Genomic DNA, 22,763 nt, shown 5'->3' with positions numbered 1-22,763 from the left:
TATTCTAGCACAGAGTCAATAGGGACTTTTGTAAACACGGAACATACATCAAAACTGACAAGAATATCACTAGGGTTTAGTAAAATGTTATTTAATTTTCCCACAAGATCAAGAGAATTCTGGATTTGTGAATTAGATGCAGTTCCAAGTAGCGGGGCTAACAGTTTAGTAATATATTTAGATAGTTTATAAGCAATTGATCCTAGTGCAAATAATTGGGCGCATAGGTTTGTTTTCCTTATGAGTTTTAACTAGGCTATATAAATAAGGTAGTGAGGGACACTTTACAGTTAATTTACACAAAAGTTCTTTTTTATCTTTAAGAATTTGTTTCATATTGATATTAAAGTTTTGTATTACTTAGTCCAACAGATTTTTTGTGAGTTTTTTGTAAGTTATTTCATCTTCTAATAAAGTATGCATGCGTGACAAAACTGACTACATATCCTGACAATGAAGTCAACAAAGTAACAATTCTTTCCACAGAAGTCGACAAATTTTTTTTGTGTAATAACCACAACAATAGATATAAATGTTGTTTTACTTATCTGAGATTCCTTTATTGTTGTTATGTTGTTTTTAATTTATGGCTGTTCTAGGCTGTAATAAGTGCAACCTTCAATTCTCGAATGTAAACAAAGTAGTCGCCATTTGTGTTTTGTCAGCTGATAACTTCGTTTACAATTCATAAAGTCATTTTTTTTCTTTTGGTAAAATGATGATATAAATTGAAAAACTTGATCATGCAGTACATTTACTGGAAAAAACACATTTGTGAATGAAATATCACAAAATAGAAGATTAATCAAAGACTGCTCTCATCAAAGCTAGCAAATTTTTTATAGAATTCTTCTTTTGTTATCATTATGTTTCATTGTAGCTGTTAGTATATATCTCCATTAGGTAAAGATAGATTAAAAAATAGAAATGAATGGTAGTTACATATACTGTTCGGTTGTTCCAGTGGTTGTAGAGAGGTAGTAAAAATGTATGCTTACTATATTGTGCACTAGTTAAACGTGGTTGCTTGGGAATCTTTTGGTATTCAGTAGTGTTGACAAAACAATGTAAATAAAGCAGGTAAATAGCTTTTCCTTTTGTTTATTATAGTTATAATTAATAATTATTTGAAGTGCGTACATATTCGTTATTTATACATTTTATAGGCATGTTTTAGCTGCTTAATTTTGGATGTCAGAATCTAAGAATGCTAAAATAGCCTGGGCTTATTGCCAGAATCAAAACTCAAACATTAAAGGGATACATGCTAAATTCCTAATTTATACAGTAAAAATGGAGTTGAGCATTACATGCAGTCTACTATTACTCAAGTATATACAGTATTTTGCCTTTTTGGAGTCACATTTCTTCCGTTGGATCAGCGTCATAAGCCAGGAAATAATTGAAAAGCGTCCAAGCTCGGAAAGTTGTAAGCTGCAACTGTCGTAACCCTCGGACTGCCTGTATATATACAGTGGTACCTTGACATACGAAAGGCTCAACTTATGAAAACCCAAGCTACAAAAGCAAATACAAAGGTTTTTTGGGCTCTACATACGAAAATAGTTCAAGTTATGAAAGGTTGTTGCTGTAAAGTCCTGAGATTCGCCCGGACAACCGAGAACAATTGTAAAACTCACGCGCCACCGAGTAAACTCGCCACCATCCTCCCACTCTCCCCTTGGTTCCTGATGCTAGTCACCGCCGTAAGATCCTGCTCTCCTATTGCTCAGCATCTACCCCATGTGCTCTTTGTATTCTATTGGTAAAAGGATGCTGTAAATTGAAATACTCATTCATGCAATATAATTAATAAAAAAACATTAGGTAAAGATAGAATAAAGAATAGAAATGAATGGTTATTATACTGTTTGGTAGTTTCAGTAGTTGAAGAGAGATAATGAAAATTTGATTACTGTACATACTGTGTGCTAGGTGAAAGTGGTTGCTTGGCGATCGTTTGGTACTCGTAAGTGCTGAACGTAAACAGAAGGTTGGAAGTTTTTATATATATATATTTCTAATATATATAGATATATATATATATATTTATATCTATATATCTATATATATATGTTAATAGTTACTTAATAATTATTTGAAATGAGTACATGCAATACATTTAATTTTAAAAAATTGTGAATTAGATATCTTAAAATATAAAATAAATCGGACTGCTATCATTGAAGCCAACAAATACATGTTTTCTAGAATTATTCTTCTGTTTTAATATTACGTATATGTTTCATTATAGCTGTCAGTAACTCAGTATCTCCATCAGGTTATACTGTTTGGTAGTTTCATTAGTTGAAGAGAGATAATGAAAATTTATGGCTTACTGTGTGCTAGGAAAAGTGGTTGCTTGGCGATTGTTCGGTACTCGTAAGTGCTGAATGTAAACAAAAGGTTGGAAGTGTTTTTTTTTCTTCTTCTTCTTTTTTAAGTTAATGATTAATTAATAATTATTTGAAATGAGTACATACTGATTATTTATACATTTTATTGGTACAGTGGTACCTCGAGATACGAAATTAATCCGTTCCGAGGCGGCCTTCGTATCATGAGTTTTTCGTATCTTGGAACACATTTTACATGTAAAATGGCTAATCCGTTCCAAGCCCTCCAAAAACATCCCAGTAAATTATATTTCCAGGCCTAAAACACATGTTCTAGGGTTACAACGCCGATCCGACGGAAGAAATATGACTCCAAAAAGGCAAGATACTGTACATACTTGAGTAATATTCAACTGCATGTAATGTTCAACCCCATTTTTACTGCATATATTAGGACTTTAGCATATGTCCCTTAGCAATAAGCCTATCCTATGTTAGCGGTTGCTACTGTAGCCTAGTCTATGATTCTGACATCTAAACCTAAGAGCTAAAAGCTTAGAATATGCCAATAAAATGTATAAATAATCAGTATGTACTCATTTCAAATAATTATTAATTAATCATTAACTATAATACACAAACAAACAAAAAACAAACCTTCCAATCGATTGTTTACATTCAGCTCTTACCCGTCTTACGAGTATCGAACGAGCGCCAAGCAATCATTTTTCCTAGCACACAGTAAGCCATAAATTGTCATTAGTATCTCTCTTCAACTAATGAAACTACCAAAAAGTATAATAACCATTCATTTCTATTCTTTATTCTATCTTTACCTAATGGAGATACCGAGTTACTGACAGCTATAATGAAACATACGTATACGTAACGTAATAATAAAACAGAAGAAGAATTCTACAAAATAGTATTATGTTGGCAGTCTGATTTATTTTATATTTTATATCTAATTCACAATTTTTTTTTATTAAATGTATTGCATGTACTCATTTCAAATAATTATTAACCCTCTTACGCCAAAGCGGTAAAAAAAAAAAAAATTATCTCCCGTGTGCCGGAGGTGTTTCAGAGTGAGCGCGGAAGCGGAAAAAATATTTTTTTCAAAAAATCACAGCGCGCTTAGTGTTCAAGATTAAGAGTTCATTTTTGGCTCCTTTTTTTGTCATTTGCTGAAGTTTAGTATGCAACCATCAGAAATGAAAAAAAATTATCGATTATCATATATAAATAATGCGATATATGATAGCGCAAAAACGAAATTTCATATATAATTGTATTCAAATCGCGCTGTGCGCAAAACGGTTAAAGCTAACAAGTTACTATTATTTTCGTTGTAATGTACACTAAATTGCGATCATTTTGTATATGACACATTGTAAAACGATAAAAGCAACACAGAGAAAATATTATCACAAATAGTGCATGAATTCGTAACGCGCGGACGTAAACAAATATTTTTTTCAAAAATTCACCATAAGTCTAAATATTGTCCTAGAGACTTCCAATTTTTTTCAAAATGAAGACAAATGATTGAATATTACTATACTATAAGAGTATTAGCTTACAATTGCAGTTTTTGACCATATCTGATGAGTTAAAAGTTGACCGAATGTAAAATTTTTTATATATATTTTTTATGTACAATTATTTCGGAAATAAGAAAAGCTACAACCTTCAAATATTTTTTGTTTTATTCTACATGAAATTGCGCACATTTTCATATATAAAACTCTATGAAATGCCTTATATGAAATGGAGCAAATATTCCGAGAATGGGACGTACGCATTTCGGAGATTTGCGGGGGAGAATCTGCGCACGGAGGGAAGGAAAGATTTTTTTAAGAATTCACCATAAATCTAAATATTTTGCTAGAGACTTCAAATTTGTTTCAAAATGAAGATAAATGACTGAATATTACTAGACTGTAAGAGTTTTAGCTTACAATTGCGTTTTTCGACCATTTCGGTCGAGTCAAAGTTGACCGAACGTGGTTTTTTTTCTATTTATCATGATTTATATGCAAATATTTCAAAAATGAGAAAAGCTACAACCTTCAATTATTTTTTGTTGTATTATACATGAAATTGCGCACATTTTCATATATAAAACTTTATGTAACGGCTAATTTAAAATGGTGCAAACATTACCACAATCACACGTATGATTTTTTCGGAAGACTTACCGCGCGGACGTAAAGAAAATGTTATTTTTTTCATAAATTCACCATAAATCGAAATATTGTCTAGAGACTTCCAATTTGTTGCAAAATGAAGGTAAATGCTTGAATATTACTAGAATATAAGCGTTTTAGCTTACAATTGCGTTTTTCGACCATTTCGGTAGAGTCAATGTTGACCGAAGGTTGAAATTTTGGCAATTATCGTTATTTATATGAAAATATCTCAAAACTGATAATAGCTACAATCATGAGTATTTTATTGTTGTATTCTACATAAAAATGCTCACATTTTCATATATAATATTTCATGTAACGGCTAATTTACAATGGTACAAAAATTATGTCAAAGTGACGAAATAATTTCCGAGATGTGTCACAGATACTTTTTAGTGCGGCAAGAAAGAAATTCGCGCTTGCGCGCCTGGGTAACGATTGTAAATAAAACAACACCTTGATCCGTGAACTCCCAGCATCCCCCAAGGCGCGTGATTCAAAAGTTTTAGGCTGGTAGACCTATAAGTATTTTTCCGCAAATTTAAAAAAAAACTTTTGTAAGTCGACGTAAAATACCTCCAATCGGCACACGGGAGACAAAAAATGTCGACGTAAAATACATCCAGTCGGCGTAAGAGGGTTAAGTAACCATTAACTATAATAAGCAAACAAAAAAAAAAGCTTCCAAACATCTGTTTACATCCAGCACTTACGAGTATCGAACGATCGACAAGCAATCACTTTACACAGTAAGCCATAAATTTTCATTATCTCTCTTCAACTACTGAAACTACCAAACAGTATAATAACCATTCATTTCTATTCTTTATTCTATCTTTACCTAATTTTTTTTTTTTTTATTAAATTATTGCATGAATAAGTTTTTCAATTTACAGCATCCTTTTACCAATAGAATACTTAAAGCACAAGGGGTAGATGCTGACCAATAGGAGAGCAGGACCTTATGGGGTGACTAGCATCAGGAACCAATGGGAGAGCGGGAGGATGGTGGCGAGTTTTACTCAGTTGCGGCGCGGGAGTTTTAAAATTGTTCTCCAGTGGTCCGGAGGGCGAATCTCGGGACTTTACAGCAACAACCTTTCGTATCTTGAAAACTTTTCGTATGTAGAGCAGTAAAATTTTTTGCATTGGCTTTCGTATCTCGAGTTTTTCGTAAGTAGAGCCTTTAGTATCTCGAGGTACTACTGTATATTCTAAGCTTTTAGCTTCTTAGGTTTAGATGTCAGAATCATAGACTAGGCTACAGTAGCAACTGGTAACATAGGCTAGGCTTATTGCTAAGGGACATATGCTAAAGTCCTAATATATGCAGTAAAAATGGGGTTGAACATTACATGCAGTTGGATATTACTCAAGTATGTACAGTATTTTGCCTTTTTGGAGTCATATTTCTTCCTTCTGATCGGCTACGTAACCCTAGAACATGTGTTGTAAGCCTGGAAATATAATTTATTGGGGTTTTTGTAGGGCTTGGAACGGATTTGGCATTTTACATGAAAATGCGGTTCAAGATACGAAAAGCTCATGTTACAAAGGCCGCCCGGAACGGATTAATTTCGTATGTCGAGAACCACTGTGTATATATTTTTTTTTCTATGAATGTTCCCCTTCTTTCATATATTTCAATAAGGACCCTTATCAATTGTGCACTTATCTTGGTTAGAGGTTCTCTCTTCAGTGATGTTAGATGTGCTTTAGTTGGTTGGTGGATTAATGTTTCTCTTTTTTCAGTGAAATTATTATGATGCATATATTGCTTGTAAAATGAGTGGCTGCTCACTCTGGGAATGAAAGCAAGTTGTAGATAAGGTACTTGAACATTTCAGAAACAAGTTTCTGTGCTCATCAAAGTTGCAGATATTTATCACTTGTTTTTACAGAGTTGTATTACATACAGCATTGATATGGTGTCAATCACTTTTTTTTATTAATTTTTACAATTGATTTTATTTGCAGGATGAGGATTCAATAGAAGATTATGATGATCCAGAGCGATTATGGTGTATCTGTCAGAAGCCACACAATAATCGCTTTATGATATGCTGTGATAGGTGTGAAGATTGGTTTCATGGGACCTGTGTGGGTATCACCAAAGCTATGGGTGAGTTGACTTATTTAAAAGTTATCTTTGATACATTTTTAGTATAGAACCAAAATAAGAGTTATTTAACTTTTATTTTGAATATGACATCCAGTATGTTCTTTGAAATCCCATAATATTCACATGCTATCTTACTCAAGTTTTTTTGTATTCTATAGTTCATCTTTTGCTTTGTATACTCTGGCTAGTTTAATGGTATCATCCTGTTTAGCTGCTCCCACCTTGTTCACAGTGTTTCTGCATACTCCAGCCATCTTCAGAAGTTGGTTCTCAAAGAACAAAGTTTTGAGTCAGAAGAGTCCTTTGTATAAGCAGTCATCCACCACTTTTATAAATCTGATCTAACAAAATTTGTACTATCTAACTAAAAATAATGTGCTTATGATAGAGCACACAAGGCCCACACTGTGCAGTCTATACAGACAACTCCTAACTGCCCTAGGTTTAGAAATTTCTGTTGTACAGTATCACCTAATGAAGCAAGCCAAATTTTTTTTTAACACAATAACGCATCTGTTTTCTCCAGGTAAAATTGACCGCAATTTATAGTCAGCAATTCAGATTATTGAAAACATCCAACTACAAAGGTTTTGCATTTTTTCAGTGACTGTAAGTGCTTAGCCCTTCAAAATTAATGTCCTAAAATATTATGAGCAACAAATTAAGGGGGCCGGCTGGAACCCTATATATGGTGGTACTATAGGGCGAAAAATGCAGTCATGAAAAAATTCATGGAGCTTCATATGGCAATTGAGAATACGTATACGAAATATTTCGTCAAAATTCCTCATACTTTCATAGTTACAGGGCAATTAGTTAACGTAACTCAATAAGCCTAAAACATTGATCCGTACAAGAAAATGCAATATTTCTTCTATTATCGTAAATTTTGATAATTATTGTCAAAGAAATTGGGAGAAATGGCATCTGTAGAAATTCCCCAAGTCGAGAAGGGAGACTTCAGCTCAGCTACCAAGTCCAGTCATGATTTAGTGCGATCACAAACTTCAGGTAGTTTACACTTTCGATTTCACCTCTAACATTCACTTGCTTTTACGTATGTTTATGTATGTTTCGGCAAGAATTTCATCATGCCAATGAGGAAAAGACAAGGAAAACATCTTGCTAACATACAGACGAAGAAAAATCATTTAAGTATTATTACAGAATATCATAATATACGCGTAGTTAGTGAAGAGAGAGGGGAGGGTTGCGTAGTAACGCCCCCGTCTTGCCTGACAGCACACGTCACACTGTGCCCAAGGCTACGATCTTTGAGCAAAGAGATCTTCATTTATGATAAATAACAAAGTTTTGGTTTTTTAATACCCAAAATGGAATATGAAATTAATAATAATCATGATTTATTAAATTGTCTTTGTAAAAAGAGAGTACACCTTCAAGTTTCACCTCTGACATTCTCTTGCATTTATGTTTGTTTATCTTTGTTTTGGCAAGAATTTCATCATGCCAAAGAGGAAGATACAAGGAAAACATCTCGCTAACATACAGAAGAAGAAAATTCGCTGTAATAAGCCGAGTTAGTGAAGGGGAGAGAGAGAATTGCGTAGGAAGGAGTGCCCCATCTTGCCTCAAGCAGTGCCCCAGGCTACGATATATGAGCAAAGGGATCATCATTTATTATTAAATTATGATAAATAAAATAGTTTTGGTTTATTAATACACAAAAAAGAAATATACATTCATAATAATCATTATTTATTAACATTGTATTTATAGAAATACGAAGGAAAACTTTGAACGCCCGTATCTCAAAACTATACTTATTGACCTTCAAAATCTATCTTCTCACTTAATTTTAAAGCTATAACATTGGAATTTGGTATATAACTCAGAAAGACATTATAAAACAATCAAATAGAGCCCTTTTTTCCAATTTTTGTTTCGTCTTTTTTTTTTATATAAATTTTTTTCCTGATTTATAGGGTTTATTTTTTTACCATATTGAAAAATTCATATCTAGCAAAAAAAGACTTTTAGAAAAAAAACTCTCCATTTGATTGGAGGTCTACATCAGGTCTATATATGGAAGTAATCCCAGGTCTTAATATTAAATATCAAGGGAGGAGATAGAATTTGAAAAATGGTTATTTTCGGGATAAATTGCCCTGGTGTCACAAAACCGAAGGTCAGAGGCAAAAATCATATGCGATTTGGAGATGTCCCAAGTCACCTTATTAAGTGGTATGAATATCAAAGTCCTGTCCTTTAAAAAATGGCATTAGCCGGCCGGCCCCCTTAAGTTTTCATGCCAAAAATTGCTATATTTACCTGGTGTTGAAGACTCAAGAAGCTTGAAGATGCACCCCAGTTTTGACTTGGAAATTAGAAAAGAAATAAGAAACAAGGTTGCACCACTTCACAAATTGAAGTCTGTTTTGGTCAGTGAGTTGTGCACATTTACTTGGCTGATATGGTATATCAGTGGTTATTTTTGTGAATTTCAGACTCGGGGCTTGCACACTGGGTTTAATGCGTCTTACTACTAAAAGACCCCAGTTGAGTTCTTACTCACAAATAGAAAAAATGTCAGCTGAAGGCCAGATTAAAAATTCAAGGGGAAATTGTAAGGAAAGCTCTTAAGGGTTGAATTTACAGGGGATGTTTTTACACTTCTATTTAATCTGCTAATTCAAGATGCTGCCAGCAAGGGCACTAATGACCCTCCAGGGCCAATCTAGTACTGGAAACAGTTGCTTGGAGCACTGGAACACTTGTAGAGATTTGCAGCACAAAAAATAAACCAGAGCTCTTACAAGGAAGAGGAGGTCCACCTCAAAGCAGGTAGAGATCCAGCAGGAATACTTGCAACACAAGACGTTGTATAAAAACAAGTGTGGTATACACAAAGGGTTGAATATGTGAGGTGATGCCACCAACACTTAGACTTGCTTAAGGTAAATCTTATATTCTCAGAACTTTCTCAGAGGGCAAAAGATAAATGAATTACTACTCAAAATGTTACTGTATTGATGTCAATCAAGCAAGAAGCATTCTTATACCACATTCAAGGGAACCAAAGCTCTTAAATCAGAGTATCGTATAGAATTTGTGAAAGTTCCCCGTGGATAAGTGAATAACGTGTACCACAAAAATCTGCGACAAAGTGGACTGCAGAAATGTGGAACGCATAAAGCCGGTGGGCCACTATGGTCAAATACATCTTTATAAAAACAACTTTGTGAATTGCATATCCTTGAAATGATATTTTTTACTTTTTTTTTTTAGGGCTTTACTATATGAAAATCTGATGAAACTCCTAGTGAGAAACTATTGTAAAATGCCTTGAAATTAAGAAAAATGTTTGTATCATACTTGATCCTTTAATCACAAATAGATTTCTATTTTCATTATTTTTTATTTTGTGTGTTATGCTATTCATTGCTGTTCATTTATGGATATATACTTTATTACTATTCTTCTTACTAATCTTGGTTTGTAGTGATTTGTGAATTTGTAAGTCTGTACTTCCATTATTCTTCTGGGCTGATGGCATAACTTTTAGCTGTGGTACTGTAACTTCATACTCAACTAAGAATTCATTGTATTTTGCATATTAGGCCTGTTTTCAGGCATAGACCATATAAATTTTGTTTCTTTTATAGAGGTTATTAAAGATGAAAGGCTGTTAGATTTTATTGTACCATATTTTTGCTCATATTGTCAGTTTATATTGAATTTTTCTCCCCATTAACATACTTCCTAAGTAGCAGTTAAGACATTTATAAACTCAAGAACATATTTGTGAGTAAACATTGACTTTATTATAAAATTATTATGAACTTCATCTTCAGGTCAGCAGATGGAAGATGAACGCCAGGAGTGGGTTTGCCCCAAGTGTAAAAAAGCTGAGAAAGCCCTGAAGAGTACTGGTATATCATTGCCACAGAAAAAAGAACCTGTGTCTGTGATTGCATTAGGGAGTACTCCTGCTCCCAAAGCCAAAGCTGAGCCCAAAAAGGCTTTGAATAATGAAGGGAAAAAGGAAATGCAAATTAATCCAACAGCTTCTAAAAAGGTATCCCAGGGTTTGAAGAAAGTAGAAAGTTTATCATCCTTGAAAAACGTGGAAGAAACTCCTGTGGAAGATGAGGCTAGTGATATTATTGAAACATCAGCATCATCATCAACATCCAACAGAATTTCAGAAGAGGAACCCAAAGTAAGCTTACCTTACATGTTACTCAGAGAGGTATATTTTGTAACTTGTATTTCTCTTATGATTTCTAATTACCGTAACATGAACATTGTTATGAGCTGTTGCTTTTGTTTATTTTGTTTACATTTTGAGTAAACTTCTTGAGTTTTAGAATATACTAGCGAGCAACACTTTAATTCTGCCCTCTGTTTATTAGATAAGTACACAGTGTTCAGATATTTACTGTTTGTCTGGAATTTCTTCCCAAATTAATGATGCGCTTTGCTTCTGTTTTAATTTTGTGTATTTTTTTCACTTTTTTTTACCATGATTATTATGCACTTGACTGAGTATTTCATGAACTCGAGTTGTGTTATTCATTGGTGTTGCTCATCAAATTCTCACCTCTGCAGTGTGTGCTAGAGTCGTGCAATAGGCCTCGAAAACCTGACTGGATCTACTGTAGCAACGAGTGTGTTCTCAAGCATGCACAATTGTCCCTTAAAATAATGGGAAAAACTGACAAGGTTTGTCTTCTGCTTGGCTGCTCTTGATAACTGTATGATGTCTTACTTGGGACAAGTACGTTCAAGTTTGCTATTTATTAACAAGCCACAATAGAATATATAAAATAGATGAAAAAACAAATCATTAAAGCTAAGCCTAAGATGAACCTAGTTTAGTTCAGTAGAGTACACCATCATCATAACATTGTGGAATGTTAATAAATAACGTAATCTTAGAGAATCAACTAAGCGAACACATTAGTTGGTAGATCTTTCAGTTGGCCATTTTAGTTTAAGTTTTACAGTGGTAGAAGTACCCTAGAACTTTTGCTCTTAGGTAGTTGGTTTGTTGGCAGGTGAAATTTCACTGACTAAAAATCATTTCAGTAGGGATACAAGAAGCAGTGAACTTACCTAGAGATTGAAAGCACTAATTGTTTAGCAACACATTTCATAGCACGTCATATTCATTTGCTAGTGTAGATAATTTCTCTTCTGTGTTTGTAACTTTCAAGTTTCCATTTTAGCCTTCAAGTTAGTTGGTTAGTATGAGATTAATGTAAAGCCTATATATATAGTATGAGATTGATGCAAAGCCTATAAACGTATGTTGTTTTGGCTTTCCCAAAGTACGTGTCTTGTAAGTGAACAAGATTCATACAACTGGTTTTGCAGTTGAAAAGGCAAAAATTGTTTGTTCTTCAAAAATAAAGGCAAAAGTTTAAGCAAAATTGGAACCGTAGTAAAGAGTTTTAGAGGAAAGGATGAAAATATGAAAATTACAAATAAAATTTATTTCAGGATCAACAGGCATGGTAAAGTGTTCATTAGAGGCTTAAAATACCACCAGGTTGTCTCATTACATTACTTTACAATGATAATTAGATGGTACATAATGTCCTTGACTGCATGAAATTAAAATGCTCAAAAGTTTTGTATGAAAAATTTAAAACATTTTAGAACCTGATTTTGAGCAGAGAGTTGATATGCCTACCTTTGAAGTTGAAAAATCAATTCATACTCTCTCCTCTTATTATATATGTAACAAAGTTAAATGAGCAAGAGGTTGGCATTAGGAAACAGGTAGGGCAGATTACCCAGTAACTGTAATTAGTAGAGCAGTTGTTGGGTAAGCTGTTTACTGCAGTAGCATTCATGAGGTATTCACCTTTTATATGATGTATAGAAATTAAGCATAAAGGCAGTACAGTATGTAATTTGGTCAAGGCATGCAAGCCATTGCTTTACACGTGTTATATACTGGTCTTGGTAGATCAGAGCCAAGTCCTTAATCAAAGTCATATCAGACTTAGCAGGGTTAATCTTAAACCCTTCAGGATTTTATTAAGGATGAGAGTTCCCAAAACTCAAAAAATGTGGTAAATCACAATGACTACTTGTGTCTTCTTTAACACTTTAACCCTGATTGGACGTATTTTACGTCGACATTTTTTGTCTCTCGGGTGCCGGCTGGACGTATTTTACGTTGACATACAAAAGTTTTTTAAAAAATTCGCAGAAAAATACTTATAGGCCTACCAGCCGAAAACTTTTGAATCACGCGCCTTGGGGGATGCTGGGAGTTCACGGATCAAAGTGTTGTTTTGTTTACAATCGTTACCCAGGCGCGCAAGCGCGAATTTCTTTCTTGCAGCACTAAAAAGTATCGGTGACACATCGAAATTATTTCGTCACTTTGACATAATTTTTGTACCATTTTAAATTGGCCATTACATGGAGTATTATATATGAAAATGTGCGCATTTTTATGTAGAATACAACAAAAAAATACTCATGATTGTAGCTTTTATCAGTTTTGAGATATTTTCATATAAATAACAATGTGCCAAAATTTCAACCTTCGGTCAAATTTGACTCTACCGAAATGGTCGAAAAACGCAATTGTAAGCTAATAATCTTATATTTTAGTAATATTCAAGCATTTACCTTTATTTTGCAACAAATTGGAAGTCTCTAGCACAATATTTCGATTTATGGTGAATTTATGAAAACACGTTTTCCTTACGTCCGCGCGGTAACTCTACCGAAAAAAATCATACGTGCGATTGTGGTAATGTTTGCACCATTTTAAATTAGCCGTTACATAAAGTTTTATATATGGAAATGTGCGCAATTTCATGCACAATACAACTAAAAACAACCCATGGTTGTAGCTTTTATCAGTTTTGAAATATTTTCATATAAATTAATGATAAGTGACACATTTTCAACCTTCGGTCAAATTTGACTCTACCGAAATGGTCGAAAAACGCAATTGTAAACTAAAACTCTTATATTCTAGTAATATTCAATCATTTACCTTAATTTTGCAACAAATTGGAAGTCTCTAGCACAATATTTCGATTTATGGTGAATTTATGAAAAAAAAACCATTTTCCTTACGTCCGTGCGGTAAATCTTCCGAAAAAATCATACGTGTGATTGTGGTACACAATGTTTGCACCATTTTAAATTAGCCGTTACATAAAGTTTTATATATGAAAATGTGCGCAATTTCATGTAGAATACAAAAAAAAATAATTGAAGGTTGTAGCTTTTCTCATTTTCGAATTATTTGCACATAAATCACGATAAATAAAAAAAAAAAAACCACGTTCGGTCAACTTTGACTCTACTGAAATGGTAAAAAAACGCAATTGTAAGCTAGTAATATTCAGTCATTTATCTTCATCTTGAAATAAATTTGAAGTCTCAAGCACAATATTTATAATTATTGTGAATTTAAAAAAAAAAAAATCCTTCCCTCCACGCGCAGATTCTCCCCCGCAAATCTCTGAAATGCGTACGTTGCATTCTTGGAATATTTGCTCCATTTCATATTAGGCATTTCATAGAGTTTTATATATGAAAATGTGCGCAATTTCATGTAGAATAAAACGAAAAATATTTGAATGTTGTAGCTTTTCTAATTTCCGAAATAATTGCATATAAAAAAAATATATAATAAAAATTCGACATTCGGTCAACATTAACTTGTCAGATATGGTCAAAAACTGCAATTGTAAGCTAATACTCTTACAGTATAGTAATATTCAATCATTTGTCTTAATTTTGAAAGAAATTGGAAGTCTCTAGGACAATATTTAGATATATAGTGAATTTTTGAAAAAAATATTTGTTTATGTCAGTGCGTTACGAATTCACGCATCATTTTGTGATAATATTTTCTCTGTGTTGCTTTTATCGTTTTACAATGTGTTATATACCATAATGATCGCAATTTAGTGTACATTACAATGAAAAAAAAGTAACTTGTTAGCTTTAACCGTTTTGCGCATAGCGCAATTTGAATACAATTATATCTGAAATTTTGTTTTTTGCGCTATCATATATCGCATTATTTATATATGATAAGGATATTTTTTTCATTTCTGATGGTTGTTCACTAAACTTCAGGCAATGACAAAAAAAGGAGCCAAAAATGAACTCTTAATCTTGAAAACTAAGCGTGCTGTGATTTTTTTTAAAAAATATTTTTTCCGCTTCCGCGCCCTTCGAGACCCCCTCGGCACATGGAAGACGATTTTTAATATACCCCTTCGGCGTTTAAAGGTTAATTTTATAAGTTCTAAAATGGAAAATTACAAAAATAAAAATGTCTAGGTAAAATTACCCAAAAAGTTTGTTTAGATTGAGTCATTGGCTGTCATTAGGATATCAATAGTAGACATTGGAATAACAGTTATTAACTTCATTTGAATCTTATAAGGACTGAATAGGAACTGAAGTAGCTTCAATGCAGCTGTTCTCATTTAACGTACCACTGCTTTCCACCGCTTTGGTGTACAGGTGTGGTTTTACCTTCTCTGCTTGTGGGACGTATGCTTTAATTTTCTGCATAATTCTGGATTTCAGTTTTCTTTTGCAGCATTGCACATAGTTTTCATTGTGTATGCATTATTTAATGATGATTTATATGTATTAGGGCTTTATTAAGTGTTAAATTTGTTTATTCTTCTTTTCCACAGTATTCGATATAAATGGTTGTTTTGTATGATTACAGTCTTCTTCTTTTGACATATGTGCTGTGTGATATTTGTCTCTGAACACCTGGTTAAAGGCTTAAAAACTACAGCCATATGAATAAGGTATTTTTATTTCAAAAAGTTAAAAACTCATCTGTAGCAATGGGAACTTTTCAGAAAATTTTCTTTTATTTGTAAAGAATTAGGGGATTTAGCAAAATCCCTGCCTGTATGTTCATCCATTTGTCCATATGTCACACCATCTAATGTGATGTACCTATTTCAGTTTAAAACCAATAGGCAAAAAGAAATGCAGGTGGGGATGAAAGGTAGCTGCTAAGGCCAATTAGCTCTTGTGTAGTATGCTTCACAAGCCAGACTTGTGTTACCTTTACAGGAATTCAAGATGAAGTTACCAAAGACCAGGGTCATGGTAGCCTCGCAGCATTGTTGCTAACTCACACACTGTAGGCCAGTGATGGGCAAACTTTTTAGGGTGAGAGCCGCAACTTTTAAAATTGGGTGGTGCTCTTTAAGATAATACAACCTATTGACAGTGTGGTTAGTAATAACAAACAAATTCAGAATACAGTAATTTAATGGGAAAATGTTTCTGATCACAATTCTGCCTTAAAGATTGTTTAGAGTTTGGCACAAGGTTTGCGGGTAGAAACTCTCATCACTGCATTTAAGTTTGTGTCTGACAACATGGACCTGTTCTTGTACTTATTTGTCTTCATGCGGGAAAAACAATGCTCATAGATGTAAGTGGAACCAAAAATAGAGAATAAAGTGGCAACAAAATTTTGTAAACATGGAAAACATTGAAGTCCTAATGTTAGAGAGTAAAACATTTCCTTCAATGAATGATCAGATTGAATGTCTAACAATTCAAGCTGTAATTCATCAGGTGCTGCATTGACATCAGCAGAGAAAGAAGAAGTTAATAAACTGAATTTAAGCTCAATCTTATGAACTGTAAATTATGTGTGTTCACTCACAAAAATTTGGTGATTGATTTTTTTTTATTTGCTGCAGGCTTCTGCAGGCTGCACAGTTTCCCGCCACTATTGTAGGCTCTAACTGAAACCGTGTCCAGGTTGTGATGAATTTTTACTTGCACACTTCCTTAAAGTTCCTGTGAACTGTGAGGGGTGATGTTTGGGGACCTACATAGGTCAACCTACTAAGATTACAGCCATTTCCTTGCTACTTTGGGTCTCCCGTGAGTAGAGACAGGCTTTGGACACTTGTCATTTATGCATATGTTTGGTCTAGGTTAGTTACTGACTGCCCTGTGCTTTTTCAGCTCTTTACAGACCTATAAACCAACTTAATGGTAACCTCCAGTAGACTGAGAACTGATGTTAATGAGCTTTGATTCCTCAAAGTAAAAAGGTTATCCATTTCATCGACTACCTTTGTTTTACCCTTAGGGTTGGTCTTATCAATGATTTTTGGCCAGGAATATGAGGTCTCTCTCCCTCATTCGCGCCCACATTAACTGTAGATACCACAATACCACATCTGTGTTTGTGCTGTTCAGACATACAGGTGAGCCATCCAACCTAGCTCTTCTCTGGAGACTTGATTTTGATGCTTTGTTGTCTTCATTAGTGTGAAGGGGTAGGGATAGATAGGTGCAGAGCTTTATTTCCATGGTTGATGATAACCTTTTGTTCTGATTGCTATAGAACCATGCCATTCTCATTCCATATAGTGCAACTTCTCACCTGAAGAGTAGGTCTCCCTATAACAGAGAAAGGTTTGAATTCTTATAGGAACAAATCCCAATCTCAAAAGAATATATATTTTTCTGAAATGTACAAACCTTAAGCCATTTTATCATAAAACTTGAGCCATGTTGCTGAAGGAAGAAGTGATGTAATCAAGCAAGCTAGTGAGGTTTTTTCCCTTCCTCTTGCTCACCTGTGCTTGTTGAGGGCCTTGTCAATACACTAGTGTATAGACAAGTTGCTGCCAAAAATTGAGCCTAGTAAATCTAGGAAAATGCAAATTTATCTTGAATTGCCATTTTCTTATTGTGGTTAGTTTTTCAAAATATCATGTTACATGTAGGTCCATCAACAGTTTCTCAAACATATCACAATATTGATCACATTTGCCACCATCATGGGGATTACAGTCTGGTTCTGGCAAGTCGACTTCGGCTTCATCATGAATATCATACACATCATCTTCGGTACCAACCATGGGTAATTTTTAGATGATTTTATAACACTTTCAATTTTCATGTTCCCCATGTTTTCATAACAAAAATGCAGTGAACATCACGTGAGGCAGCACGCAAATCTGATTGTAACTGTTTAGGACAATTCACTCTTATGAACGATAATTCTGTAGTAAGGTTATTATTGTTCATTGTATTTTTATTAGTGATTGTTTGAGAATGGCAACGAAACAAAGCATGATATAGAATCTGCTTTGTTAAACCCACCTTTGATAATATTTACGAAAGAAATGTATCTGAATTAACCCTCTTACACTGATTGGACGTATGAAACGTCGAGATAAATTGTCTCCCGGGTGCCGATTGGACATTAAACGTCTACATAAAAAAGTTTTTTAAAAATTCGCGGAAAAATACTTATAGGCCTACCAGCCGAAAAATTTTGAATCACGCGCCTTTGGGGGATGCTGGGAGCTCACGGATCAAGGCGTTGTTTTGTTTACAATCGTTAGGCAGGCGCGAATTTCTTTCTTATCGCACTAAAAAAGTATCAGTGACACATCTCAGAAATTATTTTTGTCACTTTGACATAATTTTTGCACCATTTAAAATTAACTGTTACATGGAGTATTATATATGAAAATATGCACAATTTCATATAGAATACAACTAAAAATACTCATGATTGTAGCTTTTATCAGTTTTGAAATATTTTTATATAAATAACGATAAGTGCCAAAATTTCAACCTTCGGTCAACTTTGACTCTACCGAAATGGTCGAAAAACGCAATTGTAAGCTAAAACTCTTATATTCTAGTAATATTCAATCATTTACCTTCATATTGCAACAAATTGGAAGTCTAGCACAATATTTCGATTTATGGTGAATTTATGAAAAAATAACTTTTTCCTTACGTTCGCGCGGTAACTCTTTCGATAAATTTGTTCGTGCAATTGTCGTAATGTTTGCACCATTTTAAATTTGCCATTACATAAAGTTGTATATATGGAAATGTGTGCAATTTCATGCACAATACAACTAAAAACAACCCATGGTTGTAGCTTTTATCAGTTTTGAAATATTTGCATATAAATCACGATAAATAAAAAAAAAACCCACGTTCGGTCAACTTTGACTCTACCGAAATAGTAAAAAAATGCAATTGTAAGCTAAAACTCTTATATTCTAGTAATATTCAATCATTTACCTTCATTTTGCAACAAATTGGAAGTCTCACAATATTTTGATTTATGGTGAATTTATGAAAAAAAAAAAAAAAACATATTCCTTACGTTCGCACGGTAACTCTTCCGAAAAAATCAGACATTTTTTCGTGCGATTGTCGTAATGTTTACACCATTTTAAATTAGCCGTTACATAAAGTTTTATATATGAAAATGTGCACAATTTCATGTAGAATACAACAAAAAATTATTAAAGGTTTTAGCTTTTCTCATTTTTGAAATATTTGCATATAAATCACGATAAATAGAAAAAAAACCACGTTCGGTCAACTTTGACTCTACCGAAATAGTCAAAAAATGCAATTGTAAGCTAAAACTCTTACAGTCTAGTAATATTCAGTCATTTATCTTAATTTTGAAGCAAATTTGAAGTGTCTAGCACAATATTTAGATTTATGGTGAATTTAAAAAAAAAACTTGCCTTCCCTCCGCGCGCAGATTCTCCGCCGCAAATCTCCGAAATGCATATGTCGCATTATCGTTATATTTGCTCCATTTCATATTAGGCGTTTCATAGAGTTTTATATATGAAAATGTGCGCAATTTCATGTAGAATACAACTAAAAATAATTGAAGGATGTAGCTTTTTTCAATTTTGAAATATTTGCATATAAAAAATATATAAAAATAAATATACAAAAAATTCGACATTCGGTCAACTTTAACTTGTCAGAAATGGTCGAAAACTGCAATTATAAGCTAATACTCTTACAGTACAGGCGGCCCTCGGTTAGCAGCAGGGGTTCCGTTCCTGGCCACCGACGCCAAGCGATTTTCGACGTTGAGCGATTTTAAAGCCTACGGCCGCCGCACACCTTCTTTCGAAACTCTAGACCAGTCAAAGGCGCCGTAATCCCACAACGGCGCAATAAGTAAAATTATATTTATGCAGTATAGTACTATAGAATTTACTGTACAGTACATGTGGGTGTCTAGAGTATGTAAAGATATAATAAAGTTTATACAGTGTACAGGTAGCTGTAGTGTTCAGGTTATGATAATTAGTCTTACGATAGTCCGATTTTATGAGAGATCAAATTACAATGGCCTAACTTTATCCATCTTCTAGTTACATAAGTTCAATAACAGCAAAAGAGAATGATGAAAGTGTGGTTTTAACGTTATACTAGTTGCGTGAACGTGTACAGCCATGAACAACCGAACGAGAAACGACTTTTTTTTTCTAAGTACAACCGAACTGGATAACATCTGTTTGGCTTGTATTTCGATCATCGTACTACAGTGCAACATTGCCGTATTTGTTATAAATGGCGTTATGTATAGAATAGAACTGAGATATCTTAATGTAATAACTTTATTCGCTATAGATCAGAGATCAATATAGATTAAAGATCAACTGGGAAATATACCGTTAAATTTAAACCTAGTTATAACTGAAGCTGAGAAAACTGTTCAAGCTGCTAATGACTATTATCGTACATCGGCAACAAGGATAAAACTGCAGCAAACATCTGCCATCACACACAACTGTAGATAAAATTGGGATAAAATCATTTTAATCAAAACTACTGTGCTTGAAAGAACACATTTTACTGTTGGTTTCACGCCGATATAAGATAAATAACGTAAAGTTCGTATTACAATGATATAAAGGATTATTGCGAACGGAATCACGTAATTTTTTACGCAATAAACATGCCGCCAACGTAATCTGTTAACGAAAAAAATAGTAGTTCACATTCACAACGAGACATATTCAATAAATATTTCCACCTAAAAACACGCTGTATAAGGAAAAATAACTTTGTCTCATATAAGTCAAGTATATAGATATTCGTTTATGCTAACTAGAAGCAAGAGCATTCGCTCAGAATTGCGTTATGGTGAAACAAACTCGTATTCATCAGCTGATTTCAAACCACAACATTGGCCGCTCCGCGGAATACGGGCTTAAGTTTGCCGTAGTATATTTTAAAATACAATAATATGAGAATATACATACAATATTCTTGGATACAGTGAAATAATGTATAACTTTTTAAAGGATTTATGGAAAAGATGCATAATTAATAAAATAACACAATGCATTTTTCGGAACTGGCGGACAAGAACGAACATGAAAAAACCATCCCCTGACAACGTGGAGCGTAGTTACAAAGGCTGCCTTAATTTGTATCTTATTTCTGTACAAAAATGAAAATACCTTTACGTAATATATTTTCATACACATTTTAAACATAAAAGCATAAACATTTGAAAAATTGACACATCGATCGCTAAATTTGCACTCTCTTTATCTCGATATTTTCGGAAGAGCGGCAGACGGCGGCATACAAGAACGAACTTGAAAAAAACAACGTAGTTGATAACTTGAAGGGGAGTTTCAAAAGCTGCCTGTTTATCATATTTCTGCACAGAAATAAAAATACCCTATTCGTAATACATTTTCATACACATTTTAAACATAAAAGCATAAACATTTATAAAATCGACACATCGATCGCTAATTTGCACTTCTTTTTTTTAAATCGATATTTTCGGAAGAGCGGCAGGCGGCGGCTTACAAGAAAGAACATGAAAAAATATCGTATTTGATAACGTGAAGGGCAGTTTCAAAAGCTGCCTTTGTATCATATTTCTGTACAGAAATAAAAATGCCTTTCACGTAATACATTTTCATACACATTTGAAACAAAAGCATGAACATTTATGAATCGACACATCCATAGCTAAATTTGCACTTATGTAACTCGATATTTTCGGCATAGAACAGCGTCAGAGGCATATATTTTACCCTAATACCTACGTAATAACTCTCCATAAAGTTTGTTAATATAATTTGCATAACCTTTATGGTCTAAACGGCATTTCTACAAATGTATGGACTCGTTAGACAACGGCGCTAGCGGCGCTGTTAACTGAAATTTGTGCCGTAAAGATACCTTTAAAATGCCTTATTTTTTTAATGAATATTTTTGACGACCGCCGTAAAACCAATTCGCCGTTGAGTGATTGCGCCGTTAACTGCGGGCCGCCTGTATAGTAATATTCAATCATTTATCTTCATTTTGAAACAAATTGGAAGTCTCTAGAACAGTATTTAGATTTATGGTGAATTTTTGAAAAAAAAAAAAAAAAAAAAATTTACGTCCGCGCGTTACAAATTCATGCATCATTTTGTGATAATATTTTCTCTGTGTTGCTTTGATCATTTTACAATGTGTTATATACCAAAATGATCGCAATATAGTGTACAATACAACGAAAAAAAATTAACTTGTTGGCTTTAACCGTTTTGCTCACAGCACGATTTGAATACAATTATATATGTTAGCTTTAACCGTTTTGCTCACAACACGATTTGAATACAATTATATATGAATTTTTTTTTTTGCGCTATCATATATTGCATTATTTATATATGATAATGACATTTTTTTCAATTTCTGATGGTTGCATACTAAACTTCAGGCAATGGCAAAAAAAGGAGCCAAAAATGAACTCTCAATCTTGAAAACTAAGCGCGCTGTGATTTTTTGAAAAAAATATTTTTTCCGCTTTGGCTCTCGCTCCGAGACCGCCTCGGCATAGGGGAGATGATTTTAATTATACCCCTTTGGCGTAAGAGGGTTAAGTTTCATTCAGCAACTAAAGACAGTGATGATATCGGTAAAATGCGATCTGCTGATTGTTTTAAGGCTGTAAACAAAACTAGAATTCAAATGGACGCATCACTCTGTTCATACATTGTAATACGATAATAGGCAGTCCCCAGCTTACGACAGGTTTGGCTTATGACGTTCCGAGGTTACAGAGCTTTTCAATTATATTTATCAGAAGTTATTTCCAGGTTTACGACGCATGTTTCAAGGTCACGGCGCTTACAATGCTGATCTGGCAGAAGAAATTGACTCCAAAAATGCAAAATAATCAGTATTTTAATGTTTTTCTTTTTTTTTAATGAAAAATGCAATAAGATGCAATTTACATAGTTTTTAATGCACCCAAAACATTAAAAGTAAGGTTTTCTTAGGATTTTGGACGATGTTCCGGCTTATAACGCG

At 33.7% G+C, this 22,763-nt stretch overlaps 1 protein-coding gene across 1 annotated transcript in view; it reads left to right on the top strand.

Annotated features, from left to right (window-relative positions):
* LOC135212065 (death-inducer obliterator 1-like) overlaps positions 1-22,763 on the top strand; it is a 177,205-nt gene that overhangs the window by 45,710 nt on the left and 108,732 nt on the right. Inside the window, 3 exon segments of the mRNA XM_064245409.1 lie at positions 6,506-6,650; positions 10,466-10,833; positions 11,223-11,336. Coding sequence (XP_064101479.1) covers positions 6,506-6,650; positions 10,466-10,833; positions 11,223-11,336 — 627 coding nt within the window.

Source organism: Macrobrachium nipponense, chromosome 40, assembly GCF_015104395.2.
Source record: "Macrobrachium nipponense isolate FS-2020 chromosome 40, ASM1510439v2, whole genome shotgun sequence".
In the NCBI taxonomy this organism is placed as follows: Eukaryota; Metazoa; Arthropoda; class Malacostraca; order Decapoda; family Palaemonidae; genus Macrobrachium; species Macrobrachium nipponense.
The sequence above is the reverse complement of the archived record's forward strand: the minus strand, read 5'-3'. Positions and strand labels throughout refer to the sequence as shown.